This window comes from Lynx rufus, unplaced genomic scaffold, assembly GCF_022079265.1.
Source record: "Lynx rufus isolate CCGP_SWC_20201006 ecotype Redwood Valley unplaced genomic scaffold, mLynRuf1.p SCAF_8, whole genome shotgun sequence".
Lineage (NCBI taxonomy): Eukaryota > Metazoa > Chordata > Mammalia > Carnivora > Felidae > Lynx > Lynx rufus.
Window position 1 is genome coordinate 35267446 of NW_025814896.1, and position 19235 is coordinate 35286680.

Consider the following 19235-nt stretch of genomic DNA (forward strand, 5'->3'; position numbering starts at 1 on the left):
TGATGGCTCAGAGCCTGGAGCCTGTTTCCGATTCTGTGTCTCCCTCTCTCTCTGCCCCTCCCCCGTTCATGCTCTGTCTCTCTCTGTCCCAAAAAAAATAAATAAACGTTGAAAAAAAAATTAAAAAAAAAAAAAAAAAATACCCCAGATAAACAAGCATATTCTAGATTTTTTATAAAATTCTTAAAAATAATGATGCATATAATATTATAAATATCACCTAATACATTTATAAAGGCAGTTCATTTTTGGGGTGCCTGGGTGGCTCAGTCAGTTGAACGTCTGACTCTTGATATTGGCTCAGATCGAGATCTTACAGTTCAGGGGATTGAGCCCCCTGTTAGGCTCTGTGCTGACTGAGTGTGGAGCCTGCTTAAGATTTTCTCTCTCTGTCTCTACCACCTCTGCCCCTCTCCTCAACTTGTACTCTCTCTCTCTAAAATAAAAAACATAAAGTAAATTCATCTTAATATTTTTATTAATCTATTTTATAATTATTAATTTTAAGAAAGTTATGTTTGTCTTTTATGATTAATGTTGAGCAGGGGGAAATAGAGACAAAGACCAGATGTTTGCTGTTCTCATTTTATTTCTCTTCAGTTTGTGTGTTTTATAAACTCCAGGAATTATTTTGAATCAGGTGGCACTTTATCGATAAACCAATTTATTATATATTTATGATAAATTTTGTAGATTTATGGCAATGGCCATATGTTTTTATTTTTATAGTTCAGAGTTCATTAAAGACTAAATCCAGCATAACCATAATCTGTTTCACTTCCAAAGATAAGTAGAGTAGAAATTTTAGACATAATACCCAAGTTTTAATCAGTATTACTAAGTAACTCCTTCCTAAGAACCGGTCATAATTGGTGTGTGTGAAGGCTCCCAATGCACAGTCAAGGTTTTAAATGTCGAAAAGAACACTTCACAGTTTTATTTATTAGTTTCTTCCTGCTCTTGGTTCTTACCAGGAATTCGGGTGGAAAACATGGATCTATATGAAGAAAAGACATTTAATGTCTTTTTTTTTCCTTTAGCAAACATTTTTTTCCTGAGTACAAAAATTTATAGTCACTATAAGTATTTTAAAACACAGGAAGTATTAAAATATCACCTAAACTTCTATCACTGAGACATAACTACTATTTGTGTTTTGTATATGTTTTGCTAATCTTTTTCTCTTGTTAAAAAATGTGTGTGTGTGTGTAAGCTGTATATAACACATAAAAATTGGGATCATTATTGGATACAATTTTGTAACCAGCTTTTTTTTTTTTAATTTTTTTTTCAACGTTTATTTTTATTTTTGGGACAGAGAGAGACAGAGCATGAACGGGGGAGGGGCAGAGAGAGAGGGAGACACAGAATCGGAAACAGGCTCCAGGCTCTGAGCCATCAGCCCAGAGCCCGACGCGGGGCTCGAACTCACGGACCGCGAGATCGTGACCTGGCTGAAGTCGGACGCTTAACCGACTGCGCCACCCAGGCGCCCCTGTAACCAGCTTTTTTACCTCCTTAATAATATGTTGAGAGCATTTATATTTGTTTGAGTTGTGACTGTTTTTAGAAACTCTACTAAACTTGCTGTTGTTCAGCAAACAACTATTCATTCGAAGCATTATTTTTAATGAGTACAGAATATTGAAATACTGTAGTGTATTTAACCAATTGCTTAGTGATACTTATGTAAAGAAACTATCTGCCACTAGCAGCATCATAGTATCTTTGTGCATGGATTTTGTATGCATTTATATAGGATAAATCTTACTGGTAGGATTACTAGATCAAAGAGTATGGACATTTCAAGCCTATAGAAATGGATTGCAAAATAGTTTTTCAGCAAACTATCAAGAATGCCTTTACCCCCAACCCTCAACAGCATTGCCTATTATCATTTTCTTAATCCTGCAGCCTTTACATGCTTTTTGAAAATGCTACCTAATGGCTTGATGAAAACGGAGGTATTTTTAGCAAAAGAGGAAAATTGACATTAATGATGCAATATATCAGTGTCAGATTATCATTTTGAGGAAAGCCATTTATTCAAAAACTCTGGGTGATTAGGTCGGTCAGTCAGTTAAGTGTCTGACTTTGGCTCAGGTCATGATCTCACAGTTCGTGTGTTCCAGCCCCGTATTGGGCTCTGTGCTGACAGCTCAGAGCCTGTAGCCTGCTTCAGATTCTGTGCCTCCCTCTCTCTCTGCCCCTCCTCCACTCACACTGTGTCTCTCTTTCTCTCAAGAAATAAACATTGAAAAATTTTAATAAAAAAATAAAGAACAAAAGCTCTGGGTGATCTGATATAGCTGTCCATCTGTTTTTAGAAATATAAGGATATCTTATTTAAAGACTGAAGAGCAAGACATTGACTTGTGCTTGATAGTCACTAATTGACTTTACGTCAGTGGAAATTTTATCCTAACCCTCCGTGTTCTGGAAAGCAGCTTTAGTTGTTCTGATCATGGGGTCACTTAAGGTCATGGGTTATTTGGTTTAGTGAGATTTGTATGGTTGGATAGGGAAGCAACCAATTCTTAATAGAATATTTTTGCCATAAGGTTAAAGGTAAAAGTTATACTTCAGGAAGTTCATATCTGAGCCATGGTGCATTTTTGTTTGAGAGCTGTATGTTATGTGAAAGCAAGTGATTCATTGTTGAAGCAATGAATTCATTTGTTCACAAATAGAAACAAAAAAATGGAGACTGACTTGATTGCTTTGGGGGAAGCTGCAAGGTTTATTTCAAGTTTGTATTTATTGCGGAGGTGCAAATTTGTTAAAAGACCATTGGATCCTGGGAAAGATGTCTGTAGAAATATCTTTATTCCTTTCCTTGGATTGCTTCAAAAAATTACCATAGACTTGTGATTGAAAACAACAGAAATTTATTCTCTCACAGCTGTGGAGGCCAGAAATCTGAAATGAAGGTGTTTACAGGACCATCTTTCTCCAGGCAAAAGGGGGAATCCATCCCTTGACCCTTTCAACTTCCTGTTGAGACTTCTTCCTTCAACACTCCTTGGCTTGTGGTGGCATCTCTCCAGTCTTTGCCTTTGTGGTCACATTGCTTCATCTTCTGTGTCTTAAATCTCCCTCTTCCTCCCTTTTATGAGGACACTTAAGATTGCATTTAGGGCCCACTTGGGTGATCCAAGATAATTTCCCCATCTCAAGATCCTTAACTTAATCACATCTACAAAGTCCTTTTTTGCCATGTAAGGAAACACTCAAATTTCAGAGGTTAGGATATTGGGTATCTTTGGGGGGCCATTATTCAGCCTGCCATACCCAGGACCTTAAATAAACCTGATTTCACGTACTTCCCTCTGTTGGCATATGTCCAGAAACAAAAAACTCTTTACCAAAATTTTGACCCAACTGTCTGGGGAGGGGGTGGGGGATGGGCAGAGTTGACTTCATAATCGATCCAGCATATCTGGGATAGGTGAGGTCTCATAAGGCTTGAAGACTACCCTGTAGGTCCGGCCAGGGAGACAAGAGAACAGATTTAAAGATTCAGGGAGGAGTAGGCCAACAAATAGAGCTGTTCTTCCTTAGTTCTTGTCACCTGAATGGATGGAGGGTCATCTCCATGTGAAATGCACATGTCTAACTTGAATATTTTGGTCCCCAATAGCCTGCCTGAGCTCCCTTGTTGGCCTCATACTGACGCTTTCAGTTTCTCATCATCTTCTTTAGAAGGAGCTTTTTACCACTTGCTATGAAGCAAGGCCTTCGAGGACTCCCCTCCTTTCTTGTCCCCTCCACGGTCCAGGGAGCTTTTCCTCTGCAGCCAGTGCAATAGCTAATCTTTTCCAGTTGCATAAGAATTGAGAAACAATGAGACTATTTAAAAGCCCACTGGCCTCCTTCCAGTAGCTGCTCACTCCAGTGTTTACTCTGGAAAAGGTGCCCAGTTATATATCCATTCTTTGTGTAAATTCTCCTTTACTTCCTGTGTCCCTCAAGGAGAAGGAGGACCTTTCCTGGGAGCAGTGTATGGAGACGTGGTGCTCTAGGGGGGTGGAGGAGCAACTGAACCTTGAAGTATCTTGTGAGGCCTTAGATGGCAAGCCAGAGAATGGGAGAAGAGGAGGCTTTGGCACGGCAAAGGGAAAGCATTTCTGTTTTATCAGTTAGCTGGTAGGTGGAGCTTTGAGATGGTTTCAAAAAGGACATCATTATAGAGTGGCCATTACCTCCCCTTGCCTTTTAAAACAAGTAACTGTCCTTTTAACTTTCTCTGGAGTTGGCTGGACTGCAACATGTACCTTCATTTGTTCCCATTTTAAAATCAATTACCTGTATCAAACTGCTGTTAAAGTCTTGGCCCACTTTTTGAATCTGTAGGTCAGAGTTGTACCATCTACATAAAATAAGCCAGCCGCTCACTGCCCCTAATGCCAAGCCCAATGAAGTATTTCAGAGGCAGTGTAAAGTACAGCCCCTGCCTGCCAGTTTGAGGTTGGGAAGATTCAGGGTACTTCAGTGTCATTTTGTGAGAATGCCTCTTACCTTGTTCAGAACCCCAGAGCTCTGAAAAAGTAAGCGGTGAAATGAGCTACCAACACCACTGCAGATCTCTTGAGAGATAAAGGCTAAAGTGCCCTCTTTCCATCAGCCCCCGCTCAAGTCCTTCACATAATGAGTCCATTCTGATGAAGTTGGTAACGAAGGTAGAGATGAATATTTTAGTGGTAAAGACAGTAATGAAATCTGAGAAACATCCTGTACTGAGGACTGCATTGTGTGCCCTTTCACTGAAGAGATCCTTGGAGAACCAGTTAAACCAATGAAAGGTGACGAAAGCTGATAGAAGCTTTCTTTTCATTTTTGATATGAGCATTTTATATCAGAAGCCTCTCATTACTATTTTCTTTAAAATAAAACCGAAGGGAAATATTAAAAGAGGTGGTTGGCAGGAGTGAAAAGATGATGGAGCGCCTAAAATTTCACAAAGGGGAGTGTTTTGCCACTGATTTCTGAAGTCTGGTTTATCACCATCATGTTGTTTTTTCATCTTTCTTTAATGCTATTGTTTAGTTCCCTTGATTATCTTGTTGATTATTCTTGTTACAGATTATTCTTGTTATAGATCCCTGAATAACACATCCATGATAGCCTGAGGGGCATCTGCAGGTCTATATTGCTCTGCAGATCTGTTTTATGGCATAGAAAGCATGAATACACATCACTGTACCAGAAGGTTGCTTCTAAGCCACCTCGAGTGAAGAGGCCCTGTGTGTGTGTGTGTGTGTGTGTGTGTGTGTGTGTGTGTGTGTCCGTCCATCCCCAATACAGACACTGGGAAATAGACATGGAAGACACAGAGAAAAGACAAACTGATAGGAACTGAGAGAAGTAGGAAGAGAGACCCAATTACAGTCATTTTGGGGCAGACAGAGTCATGGACCTGACAAAGCATCTCTGCCTTCTCCCATTGTCTGCTGCCTGGCTCATCTTCGTGACTTTATTTACATGGGAAGCCTTGGTGCTAATTAATGGAGGGCTGCTACCTACCTCAGCTGGGCTGGTTAGCATGACCTTCATGCTTTCAACAGCTTTTAGCCTGGTCACTAATGACTAATGGAATTGTTCCTCCTCCAAACAGCAACGATTGCCATTGTGAGGAAGCTACCTTGAAACATGACCTACTATGTTGTTCTTTCTTCTGCTTTAAATTGTTTGGGACTAAAGAATAACTGCATCTGCCTGTATGTGGGCTTTTTTTTGTTTTCCTTTTTTGAAATTTGCATTCTTATTTACGCAAGCGGCACATAAATACAGGAATATATTCCTATAATAAAAATGTCCACCACAGAGATCATACTAAAGATACCTTGATTTTCAGCCCCAGTCTTTATGTCCTTCCCAGAAGTAGGTAGAGTCATAATCTCCAGATTTTTTAATTATTTATTTATATACACAAATACGTACGTAGAGAAATATATGGGTTTGTCTTGTGTGTATTTACGTAGGTGGTATTACACTGTTCATATCCTTCTGTAGTTGTGGATTTAGGTAAATGGTATCACACTGTTCATATTTCATATCATTCTGGGACTTGCTATTTTTTATTGAATGGTATGTGTTAGAGACCTTTCACACTCAGGTTGATTTCAGCTTGCAAGGTATGCTAAGATATGCACGTACCAGACTTCTCTCCTTAATCTCTTTAGCTAGTGAATCACATTGATCTGCTTTCAGTGATGAAATATCCCAAATTCTTCATTTAGCAACATTCTGGGATAGATCTATTCATATTTTAGAATTTTTTCTCTGTGAGAATTGAACTCTAAGGTTGGTTGGTGTTTTGTTAACCTTATGGTGTCATTGTCAGGACCTGATCATGGACTTGTGAAATGAGTCAGGTAGTAATTTACTTTTTTTCTATGTCCTGGGAGAGTGGTAGGTATGTAGGATTTGCCTTTTCCTTGAAAATTTGATAGAACTCATCTGTAAACCTATCTGGGTCTAATCTTTTATGTTTTTCAGTTTTCCAAGGTCACTGTTCAGTTTATTCTTTTTTGGGTCGACTTTATTTTAACTTTGAAAAACCCATCCACTTTATATAGGTTTTCAGATATCTGGGTTAAAGGTATACGTAGTATTAGTGTTTTCTATCCTCTTTGTAATTATACCTCCTTGTTATCATGAACATTGTGAATTTATACTTCTTCCTCATTCTCTTTCTTCACCCATACTTCTCTCTCCCCGACACTTGCCCCAACACTTGCCAAATGTTTACCTAATATATGACTATTCAGAAAGCAATTAACTTTTTATAAAGTTTATTTTGAAAGCGCAAGCACGGGTGGGGGAGGGGGAGAGAGAGAAAATCCCAACCAGGCTCCACATTGATAGTACCTAGCCCACCATGGGGCTCAAATTCATGAACATGAACCATGACATCATGACCTGAGCCGAGATCAAGAGTTGGAGGCTTAACCAACTAAATGACCCAGGCACTGCAGAAAGCAATTAACTTTTACTGATCATTTTAAAATTATTTTTGGCTACATATGACATCCCTAGATTTTGACGTGTAATGCTCCCACCTTTCATTTTTAAGAAAGGTGTAATTTCTGCTTTGACTTTTCCGCTTAACTCAATTATTTAGAAGTCTGTGTAAGTTTGTGTTTAATTTGTATGTGTATAGATTTTATGCATTCATTAATTTGTAAGTTGTGGCCTAGTTGTGGCTAGTGAGCATGCCCACCTTAATGTCTGCCTTTTGAAAAATGCTGAGGTTTCCTCTGGCCCAATTAAGATTCAATTTTGAGATTTTTATATGTGTGGGGAGTAGCTGCAATATAAAAAGTAAGTGAAGAACATAGATAATAATACTATATAATAATTACATGTTATATATTGAGGACTCAATGTTATATATTTCATATGTATATATAAAGAGGGAAGGTTATATCTAAACTCAGTATCATATTTAAAATATGTTAAGTCATCTAAATTGTTTTCGTTTGGGGGCACCTGTGTGGCTCAGTCAGTTGGGCTTCCGACTTCAGCTCAGGTCATGATCTCATAGTCTGTGAGTTTGAGCCCTGCATGGGGCTCTGTGCTGACAGCTCAGAGTCTGGAGCCTGCTTCAGATTCTGTGTCTCCCTCCCTCTCTCTCTGCTCCTCCCCTGCTCATGCTCTGTCTCTCTCTGTCTCAAAAATAAATAAAAACGTTAAAAAATTTTTTTTAAATTGTTTTGGTTAAACTAGTAAGTGTAATATTCAAATCCTCAATATTCTTGCATTTTTGTTTTGTTCCATTAATTTCTGAGAATCATGGTCTCCTAATGTGTTTGTGACTTTGCCAAATTTCTCTGTATTTTACCAATTTTTCAGTATATGTTCTGATGCTGTGTAGTCACATGCTTTAATGTTAATGACTTCAATAATTTTGATCATCCCTTTTCTCAATATGATTTATCAGGGTCTCTTGTTTTCCCTGAATCTATTTTGTCTGATACGTTCCTGTGATACCTGCTTTCTTTCCTTCTGAGCATGTACCTGTGAGATCAATTTTTTTCATCCCTTCATTTTTGAGCTTCCTATATCGTTTTTATTTTGTCAATATTTCTGGTAAACAGCCATAATGCTACCTAATGTAAAAGCCTCTGTATTTTTTTTTTTTTTTTGGTAAGTGAAGTTAGCCAATTCATATGTATTATAGTTAGAGATATGTTGTCATTTTATTTTGTGTTTTCCATTTATTGTATTATTTTTTAATTTTATTTATTTTTGAGGCAGAGAGACAGAACGTGACTGGGGGAAGGGCAGAGAGAGGGAGATACATAATCCGAAGCAGGCTCCAGGCTCTGAGCTGTCAGCACAGAGCCTGATGTGGGGCTCGAACCCCCAAACTGCGAGATCATGACCTAAGCTGACTGAACCACCCAGGCGCCCCATGTTTTCTATTTATAATGTGTTCTTTTTTCTCTCTCCTTCCCACTTATTTTCTTTTTAAAGGGGACTCCTGTTTCTTTGTTCTATTTTTCCCTCTAATAATGTGCAAGTTTTACTTTCCATTTTTAATTTCTTACAGAAAAATTCTTAAACTTCTATTTTTCTGCCAACGTATAGATTCTTACATACTTACACGCCACTCCTAAAATGGTTTACCTCCCTTTGGTCGATTCTTCCTGCCTTCTGACCACGTCAGCTGCTTCAACCTCTATGCTGATATAATCAGGAATTTGGAAGTTAGATTATGATAATTTCTTTACATTTCTTTTGTATAGTAAGTAAAACTTAAGAGTAAGCTTGCTCTTTTTTTCTTCTTTTTCTCTATTACTTCCCATATCCCTTCTCTACATTTATTTTTCTTCTTGACAGAGGACAATAAATATCCCAAATCTTTCAGAGTAGGTCAGTAAATCTTTCTGATACCTTGCATGTCCATAAATATCTTCATTTTCTCTTAAAAATTAAGCTTTTATTTGAATGGATACCGAATTTTAATCCCCAATTCTTGTCCCTCAGACATTTTGAGTTTATAATACTGCAGACCACATGCCCGATTGCTGTCTACTTATCAGTCATCTCTGGAACTTCGTGTTTTTTGTTCTCCTTGTCACCCAAAGGTATGTCTAGGTGTGTGTATCTTACCCCCCCCCCCACCAACGCCACCATTTCTACTTCTTGCATCAGTGGATTTTTTTCAATTGAGGACTCAGATATTCACATTGAGGACTCAAAACTGAACACGTAGATACTCAGATTTCAGAAGTGTTCTTCCACTTTTGCTGTGATTAATCCCATCCTTCTACTGGCTTTCTTTCCTTGTAATAGAAGAATTTGTTCTGCTGGGTGGGTGGTCAACCTTTGGTTTTCATTTTCCACCTCTCTAAATTTTTCCATTGTGCTTTCTTTTTGTGTTGAATTCTATGAGAATCCCTTGGCTCACCACTTCATCTGAGTTCTCTTTATAATTCAGGCTCACCTGTTCAGAGTTTGATTTCAACAATCTTTTTTGAAATTACTAGAATATTAAGTTAATTATGTTTTTGGAACTGAATGCACTTTTTCCTTCCACACTTAGCCGTGCTTAAGTCAAAGTCAGGTTCTGTCCGGTTAGCTCTATTTTTTGGGGTGTAAGTTCTATTTATTATGTTTGGTGTCAGTCCTCCATGTTCTTGGCATTGCTTAAATATTTGGTGATTCTTGGTTGGATGCTGACATTTCATTTAAGATGTCCTGCTCGCAGCTAGTACAGGTACAGGATGGTGCCTGATGCTAAGAAGTGTAGGTAGAAGGAGCACTCACTTTTTCCTGAGTGCAGGCAGCCACCCTGAAGAGTGCCTACATTCTCTTTCAACGTCATACATGCTGCCTGTGCTACGAAGCAGACATTCTGTAGTCCCCTCACTGGCCCAAGTGAGGAAGGGATGAAAGGGTTATTGTGAGAACCAAGAGCAATAAAAAATTCCAGCTCTGGGGCGCCTGGGTGGCGCAGTTGGTTGGGCGTCCGACTTCAGCCAGGTCACGATCTCGCGGTCCGTGGGTTCGAGCCCCGCGTCAGGCTCTGGGCTGATGGCTCAGAGCCTGGAGCCTGTTTCCGATTCTGTGTCTCCCTCTCTCTCTGCCCCTCCCCCGTTCATGCTCTGTCTCTCTCTGTCCCAAAAATAAATAAAAAAAGTTGAAAAAAAAATTAAAAAAAAAAATTCCAGCTCTTCCTCCTTTATTCTGCGACCCATCACCAGGCATCAACTCCTGTCCATGCATCCACCTTCAGGCTCATAGTGTAGGCTTGTGTAACCACCCACCCCTTTTCAACAGGCCTCTCCTATAAATAGGGTCAGGTTCATGATTTCTTTCTTTTATCTGATGCCATCTGATTAAAATATGTATCTTATTATTTTATATGATGTGAAGAGGGAGGGGAAGCTTCCCAAATGATCACCTCTGGTTGATCACCTCTTTGTTGATATCACAGTTGACCCTTGAACAACATGGGGGTTAGGGGCTCCAGCTCTCCACGTGGTCAAAACTTCATACATAACTTTTGACTCCACCAAAACTTAACTACTGATGGCCTACCATTGACCAGAAGCCTTACCAATAACATAAACAATTGGTTAACACGTATTTTGTATGTTATATGTGGTATATACTGTATTCCTACAATAATGTAAGCTAGAGAAAAGAAAATGTTAAAATCTTTAGAGAAAATATGTTTAAGTACTATGCTATAATTTATTTAAAAAAATCCTTGTATAAGTGGATGCATCCAGTTGAAACCCATGTTATTCAAGCGTCAACCATATTTCCCCAGGTTTTGAGACAAGAAGGAGGGAAGATGGAATCAGATGAAATAAAGAAGGAAAAAGAGACATTTTATGGGCTTATTCTGTGTGTATGAAGAAAAGCTTTCACAAACATATAAAGTGATTAACCTTTGATCTTTACTTGTTTTTAAATTTTGTATGCTAATGAGATATTCTTTTTCATTTTTAGGTCTTGAATATAATCATGGCCAAACCTTATGAATTTAACTGGCAAAAGGAAGTTCCTTCCTTTTTGCAAGAAGGAGCTGTTTTTGACAGATATGAAGAGGTAAAGAAGTGTTACTAATTTTTTCTCTCAAAACATTCTTACAATTACTTCATTTTAATTTTAGTATTGAGTAAACAGTCTTTGACATAAGTAAGAGTACCAGTGAGATTTATAAGTTGGAATAGTTGGAAAGAGGCAAGTTTTGAGATATAAGGATAATGATACTGTAATTTATTGAGCACTTACCATGTGCCAGATACAATAATGATAATGATGCTATAAATTATTGAGTGCTCACTGTGTGCCAGACAGTCTTCTAAGCACTTGTGTATATTATTGTTTAATTCTTCACAACAACCTTTTAAGGTTGTTGCTATTATTGTCCTGGTTTTACAGATGGGTTCATGTAGTAACAGTTGTTGCTTAATGAAGTGCTTTTGGCAGACTTTCCGTGCAAGACTTTGTATTTGTTGTAAAAGGAATAGTGATTGGACTTTGTGCTAGTCATTTGTTTTGCTCTTTCCATTCATATAGAACAACTGGACCCAAGCTTTGCTTGTCCCTATTTCTGTCATTTATTGTTTGTGCCCTTGCAAGGTGACAGTGGCTCCAGACCTTCTATAGAGCAGGGGCTTGGGGCCACCAATCTGTTCACAAAGTTTAGATTAATAAAGTGAAGCCTCATTAGCAATTGTAAGCACATCTTTTTTTCTTAGATTGTACTTGAATTTGAGGTGAGTTGAGGGAGAGAAGGTGATGAAGTTGTTCCCTCTGAGGCAAAGTGAAATGTGAAACTTGTTAAGACTTCATGTAAAGTCAGGATCGGTTCCTCTTGTGTGGAGAAGGAGCATCCCTTCTGTCCTGCTGGTGGGAATGCAAATTGGTGCAGCCACTCTGGAAAACAGCATGGAGGTTCGTCAGAAAATTAAAAATGGAACTACCCAGGGCGCCTGGGTGGCTCAGTCGGTTAAGCGTCCGACTTCAGCTCAGGTCACGATCTCGCGGTCCGTGAGTTCGAGCCCCACGTCGGGCTCTGGGCTGATGGCTCAGAGCCTGCTTCAGAATCTGTGTCTCCCTCTCTCTCTGCCCCTCCCCCATTCATGCTCTGTCTCTGTCTCAAAGATAAATAAAAATTAAAAAATTAAAAAAAAATGGAACTACCCTATGACCCAGTAATTGTACTACGAGGTATTTGTCCAAAGGATACAAAAATGCTGATTCGAAGGGGCACGTGCGCTCTGGTGTTTATAGCAGTGCTACCCACAATAGCGAAATTATGGGAAGAGCCCAAATGTCCATCCACTGACGAATGGATAAAGGAGATGCGGTTTATGTATACAATGGAGTGTTACTCAAAAAGAATGAAACCTTGCCATTTGCAAAAAGTAGATGGAACTAGAGTGTATTATGCTAAGTGAAATTAGAGAAAGACAAATATCATATGATTTCACTCGTGTGGAATTTAAGATACAAAACAGATGAACATAGGGGAAGGGAAGCAAAAACAAGATAAAAACGGAGACAAACGTCTCTTAAATACAGAGAAGAAATTGACCGTTGCTGGAGGGGAGGTGGATGGGGGGATGGGCTAAATGGGTGATGGGCATTAAGGAGGGCACTTGTTGGGATGAGCACATGTAAGTGATGAATCACTGGATTCTATTCCTGAAATCATTATTACACTATATGTTAACTAACTTGGGTTTAAATTTTTTTTAAGTAAAAAAAAAAAATTAGTTCCTCTTGAAGTTGATGAAATGTATGTGGTGGCTAATTGTGCTGGCCCACTCAGTGGTTCAGATTGTCAGGGCTTTTCATAAGGTCTGTGGGCTGGCGTGACTGTACTTGTTGACTTGGTTTTTCCAAACCGTGTATCAATATCCTCTAGATTTATATACATGGTTGCTTTGTAAGTAAACAAAGTTGAGAAAGGCAAAGGATTGGCCCCAATGTGGTTACTCTTCCTAGTATTGAATTAAAATATTGAAGTGACAGCTATATGTATGACAAAATTTACTCCTTCCCAGAAGGAACAGCTAACCACATTCTGCTATAAGAAGAAACAAAATATTCTGCCACCTGGAGGCAACCACTACTAATTCTGGGCAGTTTTCTTTGTCTTTTTCCTATTTCTTTCTCTTTAATCTTTTGAAAATCTAAATCAGAACTTGTTATTGCTGTGTTTCAGATGCTTCCATGATTCCCTGTTGTGGAGTAAAGTGAAATACAAGGCCGTCCTTAATCTGGCTCCCACTTCATTCTACAGACTTGTTTCCCACCAGTTTCCTACACACACTCTCTGTGTTAGCCATAAAAATCCCCTGGCGATTCCAAGATACTTTTCTGTTACATGCTTTGTGCATGCTGTTCCTTTTTCCAAAATGCACTTGTTCCTCCTAGTTTGATTGGTAAACTCCTCCTCATCCTTCAAAACCCAGTTGAGAAATCTCCACTTCTTTGATACCTTCCTTGAGCCATTGAATAAGAATTGGTAACTCCTTTTTGTTACCACTAAACCTACCTACCCTTGCACACTATACACTGCATTCACATTTTATTTACTGTTTTTATGTCTCCTATTGTACTCTGAGTTTCTTGAGGTCAAAGACCACACTTTACTTATCTTGCTGTCTCTGGGGTCTACTAGGACACGTGCAACTGCCAAACTCACTGTAGATGTAGCGTTACAAAGGATTTGAGTTAGAAGTGGTTCCAGCGCAGTCTGGTTTTGTTGTTTGTTCCTTTTCTTGATAAGTGAAATGGTGAGGGTACTTGATAATCTTGAAGATCTGTGTGGGGACCTGAGCCTCAACAGATTGAAAATATTAGGATAAATCGTATGACATTTTTCATCTTTTAATAAAAAAAAATGACCCCTGTCAACAGTTTGATGGAGTTCAAGCTTAATACAAAGTAAGTTACTGCAATTGGCTACTTGTTTCTACTTTATTCAGTGTGGCCAAGGAAACCCAGGACTGGCTTAGACACATTTACAGGTGCTTCTCCCAAGTAAACCACGTCTAGATCGGGGACTAGAGTCACTAAGATAATAGCCATTGTCCTCTCTTTCTTTTTTATTTTTTTAATTTTTTAAAATTTGTTTATTTTCAAAGAGAGTGTGAGTGGGGGAGGGGCAGAGAGCGTCCCAGGCAGGGTCCACACTGCCAGCGCAGCCCAGTTTGAGGCCTAAACTCACAAACTGTGAGATCATGACCTACGCCAAAGTCAAGAGTCTGACACTTAACCGACTGAGCCACCCAGGCACCCCACCATTGCCCTTTCTTATGAACTGGTAGGACTTCACTCCCTGAATACACCAGAGTGTCCCAAAGATTGGCAGTTTCCGAAGGCAGCACCTCAAGCACTGGAAACCTTTAGGATTATTTAAATACACTGCATGGCTTCTAATAATTCAGAGAAGGTCATTTTGAAGAGATTAAATGTAACCACTGGCTGAGTATCTTGACTACTGTCATATAAGCAGAAACATATTGGAGAAAAAAAGTACTATTTTTTACACTTTTTTGACCGAAATGTGGTTTGATGAACTAGAGGTTCATTATCGCTTGAATTATTTTTATTTCTCGGGGTGATTTGCTTTGGTTATTAATCATCACCTCTCACTCATACTTAGGAAATACTGATTACCTGGGCTTCTAAAGGCATTTGCTTTTCACCCGGGTCCCTCTGAAAATCTTGAACACGTATTGAATACAATCTTGCTCAGCTTTCAATGTTAAGTGATATCAAGATTTTCAGCAAAAAAAAAGTTTCAATAAAGCAAATGCCTCTCTTCATAACATATCAAACAAGAAAGCCACAGTACTTCGAGTTGGACTGTAGCCACTTTTTTATTACTGTTTCCCAGTCCTGTAAGATTCAGTTCTTTGGAGCCACGACCACCAAAATATTGAAGGCAACAAAGTGCAAGCAGAAAAGGTTCATTTCCACAGTGAGTGTGAACAGCAGTGAGAAACAGCAGCTGATAGCAAGTGGGAGGAACAGAAACTGGAGAAAACACAGCCCAAGCGCCCCAAAGGCGTCATAGCAAAGGGACCGTTTATGAAGGGACATAAATGCCTTTAGCACCATATGACAACTAACATTATCATAATGGCCTGAAGGAGCAGCCAAATATTTAATGACGTTCCACATGCTTGTTTAAAGAAGGCAGGAGAGTCTGTCAAGCTGTGGGTGAATCCTCCCTAGGTCAGAAAAAAAGCAGCGTCAACTGGTGACGATTTTTAAAGTACATGTTATTTTGCCAATAAGTGTAATCAGCGCAACTGCATTTAAGCATTATTGTATTATTTCTGTGTTTCTTTGGAGGTGGGCAAAATTGTTAGAGACACAGCAGCCTGCACGGTAGCCTCTTATTGTATCCCTGTGCCCTTTCTACATCTGTTTTTTAAATTTTTTTTTGCATTTATTTATTTTTGAGAAACAGAGTGAGACAAAGTGAGAGTGGAGGAGAGGCAGAGAGGGAGACACAGGCTCCAAAGCAGGCTCCAGGCTCTGAGCTGTCAGCACAGAGCCTGATGCGGGGCTCGAACCCACGAACCATGAGATCACGACCTGAGACGAAGTCGGACGCTTAACCAACTGAGCCACCCAGGCGCCCCCTACATCTGTTTTTTATGTAACTTTACTTATAAGCTACTTAAATGCAAAATAGATTTTGTGTCCTAAGGGGTGCTTATTATTAAATCTTTAAAGCAGATTTCAAAAAAAAAAGTTAAAAAAAACCAAAGCGGTGATTTTTCTATTGCCAAAGAGAGAAATAGCAATACTTTTTAGAACACGTGTGACCCAAATGTCTCTAACTCAGTCTCCTGACTTTCCTTTAATAACCTGTTAAAAGGCTGAAGACTCCCATCCCCCTGGCTATGCCAGGCCCTCCCCAGTCTTTCCTACATGCTTGCATACTCTTGGTGATGACTCCTATCCTCAGTGCCTTCTTACCTCTCTGTTCTCAGGACTGTTCCCTGCTCTGGTTTATTTCACTCTCTAAATCCTTTGCATATATCATCAAATCCCAAGAATCTTTCATTTAAGATTTGGTGGTAGCCGAGGAGGACTGGACCCACAACAGGGCACACTTCAAGATTAAACGTCAGAGATCATGCTCAACAAACTTCATTAGCCAACCTGGCCAGATAGTGTTTCCCATGGTCTTCTCCTTTTGCCCCCCTTTTCCACTAAGATACATGTTCCTGTTTCTCTAATTTTCTTTTTTTTTTCTTTTATTTGAGAGAGTGTGGATGAGCAGGGGAGGGGCGCAGAGAGAAAGAGAGAGAGAGAGAGAGAATCTCAGGCTCCATGCTCCATGCAAGCCCAATTTGGGACTTGATCCCACAACCCTGGGATCCTGACCTGAACTGGAATCAAGAGTCAGATGCTCAACCGACTAAACTACCCAGGCACCCCTCTTTTCTTTTTTAATCTCTCCCTCAGAGTCCTTTTCTAATTTATCTACTTCCTCTTTTCCACATGCCTCTTCCCCAAATTAAAAAAAAAAAAAAAAAAAAAAATTCCTCCCTCTCAAGCCAAACAAGCAAAACAGAAAATTTTAGTCCTTTCTCTCCCTGAACAGTTTGGAAGTGAGAGTTTGAGGTAAAAAGGGAGCCAGAGTCTTTTGAGACCTTCACGTTTGTATGACTTTGAAGGGCAATGAATGTACTTAAAATTTAAAAGAGCTTTATCCTGAAGAATATCTTGTTGCCCTTCTAGCTGAGTGGTCACCAACAGAGCTTTGCATGACAGACGGGGTCGATATCTGTGTTGCCCATTCCCAAGTGTGGCTGTCCAGCACTTCAGATGTGGCTGGTGAGGGGTGCCTGGGTGGCTGTTGGTTAAGCCTCTAACTTCAGCTCAGGTCATAATCTCACAGCTTGTGGGTTCGAGCCCCACGTCGGGCTCTGTGCTCACAGCTCAGAGCCTGGAGGCTGCTTCAGATTTTGTGTGTGTCTCTCTCTCTGCCTCTCCCCTGCTTGTGCTCTGTGTCTGTCTCTGTCTCTCAAAAAGTAAACATTAAAAAAAATTGTTTTTAAATGTGGCTGGTGGGATTGAGAGAACTGGGTTTTTAATTACTTTTAATTAAAACATACTTAACTCCACGTGGCCAGTGCCTATGTTATTGAACAGCATGGTTCTAGACCACAAGCTCAAACTACAACCAGAGTTTAAAATACCGTCCTCCTTTCCCAACACACAGAAAGAGTTCTGCTCTCACTTCCTTGGAATCTACAGTTTACTTCAGCCGTTTCTTCTTGATGGCAGCCAGAGCAGAGATTTAAGTGTTTTATACATGACTCACCTCAGGCCCGACCCTTCCCACATCAGAGATCCCCTGGTGGGGGCCACCCCTTTTTCTCACCCATGGGACTTTATTGTAACTGAAGCAAGGAGCCCTGGTGGAGTGTCTTTTTATGGCAAAACCTTGGTCTTTATACTAGCTCCTTCCCCTTTCTCCCTCCAGCCCCTCCCCTAACACACACACATATGGAATCTGCCAGGATAAGGGAAACCATTGCTGCAGTTATCAGACCCAGTGGAGTATCAAAGTGCAGAATCAGTACCAACCTAAAGTAGGGCTGAGTGGGACAGGCTGACTTTGGCCTCTTTCCAGGACAGCTCTGAAATCACGTCGAGGGCCATGCAGTGAAACTCCAAAAGGCCCAGGCAGCCTACACACCCCAGGCTGTTCATCAGTGAAGTGAAGAATTTTCCAAATATAATTTTCAAAAAAACTAAAACCACAACCCTCATAGAAAGTATTTTGGCTTCAAGATTTATTTAACCCCTCAATGAGGACACCAGCAGGATGATAAAGCTAGTTCTAAGAGCACTGGAGGTAGAAAATTGTACTGTTAACCCTGAACAACCCGGGGTTTGGGGCAGTGACCCCCATACAGTGAAAAATGCACAACTAACTTTTGCCTCCCCCAAAACTTAACCACTGATAGCCTGCTGCTGACCAGAAGCCTTAATGATAATATAAGGAGTTGATTAACGCATATTTTGTATGTTATATGTATTACCTACTGTATTCTTACAATCAACTAAGCTAGAAAAAAAAAATGTTATTAAGAAAATACTAGGGAGTGCCTGGATGGCTCCGGCTGAACACCTGGACTCCTGATTTCCACTCAGATCATGATCTCATGGTTTGTGAGTTTGAGTCCTGTCTTGGGCTCCACACTAGGAGGTAGCATCATGGAGCCTACTTGGAATTCTCTGTCTCCTTCTCTCTCTGCCCCTCCCCCACTTGCTCTCAAAAGTGAATATTTTTAAAAACTTGAGGCAAACACATTTATAGTACTGTACTGCATTTATTAAAAAAAAAAAATCCACACATAAGTGGACCCATGCTGTTCAAGGTCAACTACGTATAGTCAGGAGAGGAAAGTGGACACAAGTTTTGTCAAGTAGATACAGAACTGGTTACTGTCCTGTGCAGCAATAAAACTAAACTGTAGCGGTTGTCTTTTCTACCAGACACAAATCACATGCATCTCTGTGGAACAGAAAACAATGGCAACTTATCTAGCTTACTCTGCAAAGAATCTGGGCCCTAAAAAATAGTAACTAGTAAGTCGAACAAAAGTACACTGTTCTATAGCAATAAATCCTCCTTGGTTAGGCCTCTTAGACAGTGCTCTCTTCAGTGTCCAGAGGATATATAGCCATTTTTTGTCTTATTCCCAGGTTCTGGATCATTTAAAATGAATTGTACCCACAGGGCCAGGGTATTAGCCTCAAAAAGTAGACAGCAGAATTTTGTGTATTACTTGTATTTGCAGTGAGTGATAAAATTGCACTTCTTTAAACTCCACTTCTTGTGAATGAATTCCCCGTTCCTAAACATTATGAGGAAATGTTTTTGTTGTTGTTACTGAGTTTGGTGGTTTTTTTTTAAATTTTTTTGTTGTTATTTTTGAGACATAGACAGAGTGTGAGTGGGGGAGGGGCAGAGAGAGAGAGAGAGAGAGGGGGAGAGGGAGAGGGAGAGGGAGACACAGAATCCGAAGCAGGCTCCAGACTCTGAGCTGTCAGCACAGAGCTCAATGTGGGAATTGAACTCACGGACTACGAGATCATGACCTGAGCTAAAGTTGGACACTCAACCAACTAAGCCACCCAGGCATCCCTGATTTTGGTGATTTTTAGGGAGGGTGCTTTTTAGTCCTTACAGTAGAAGTTTCTTCCATGATGAGCATTCACTAGGTGCT

General features: G+C 39.9%; 1 protein-coding gene across 1 annotated transcript in view; it reads left to right on the plus strand.

Moving 5' to 3' along the window:
• PLCB4 (phospholipase C beta 4) overlaps positions 1-19235 on the plus strand; it is a 340960-nt gene that overhangs the window by 168403 nt on the left and 153322 nt on the right. Inside the window, exon 4 of the mRNA XM_047069062.1 lies at positions 10966-11064. Within this exon, the coding sequence (XP_046925018.1) occupies positions 10981-11064 (84 nt within the window). The 5' untranslated portion in view covers positions 10966-10980. The remainder of the gene's footprint in view (positions 1-10965; positions 11065-19235) is intronic.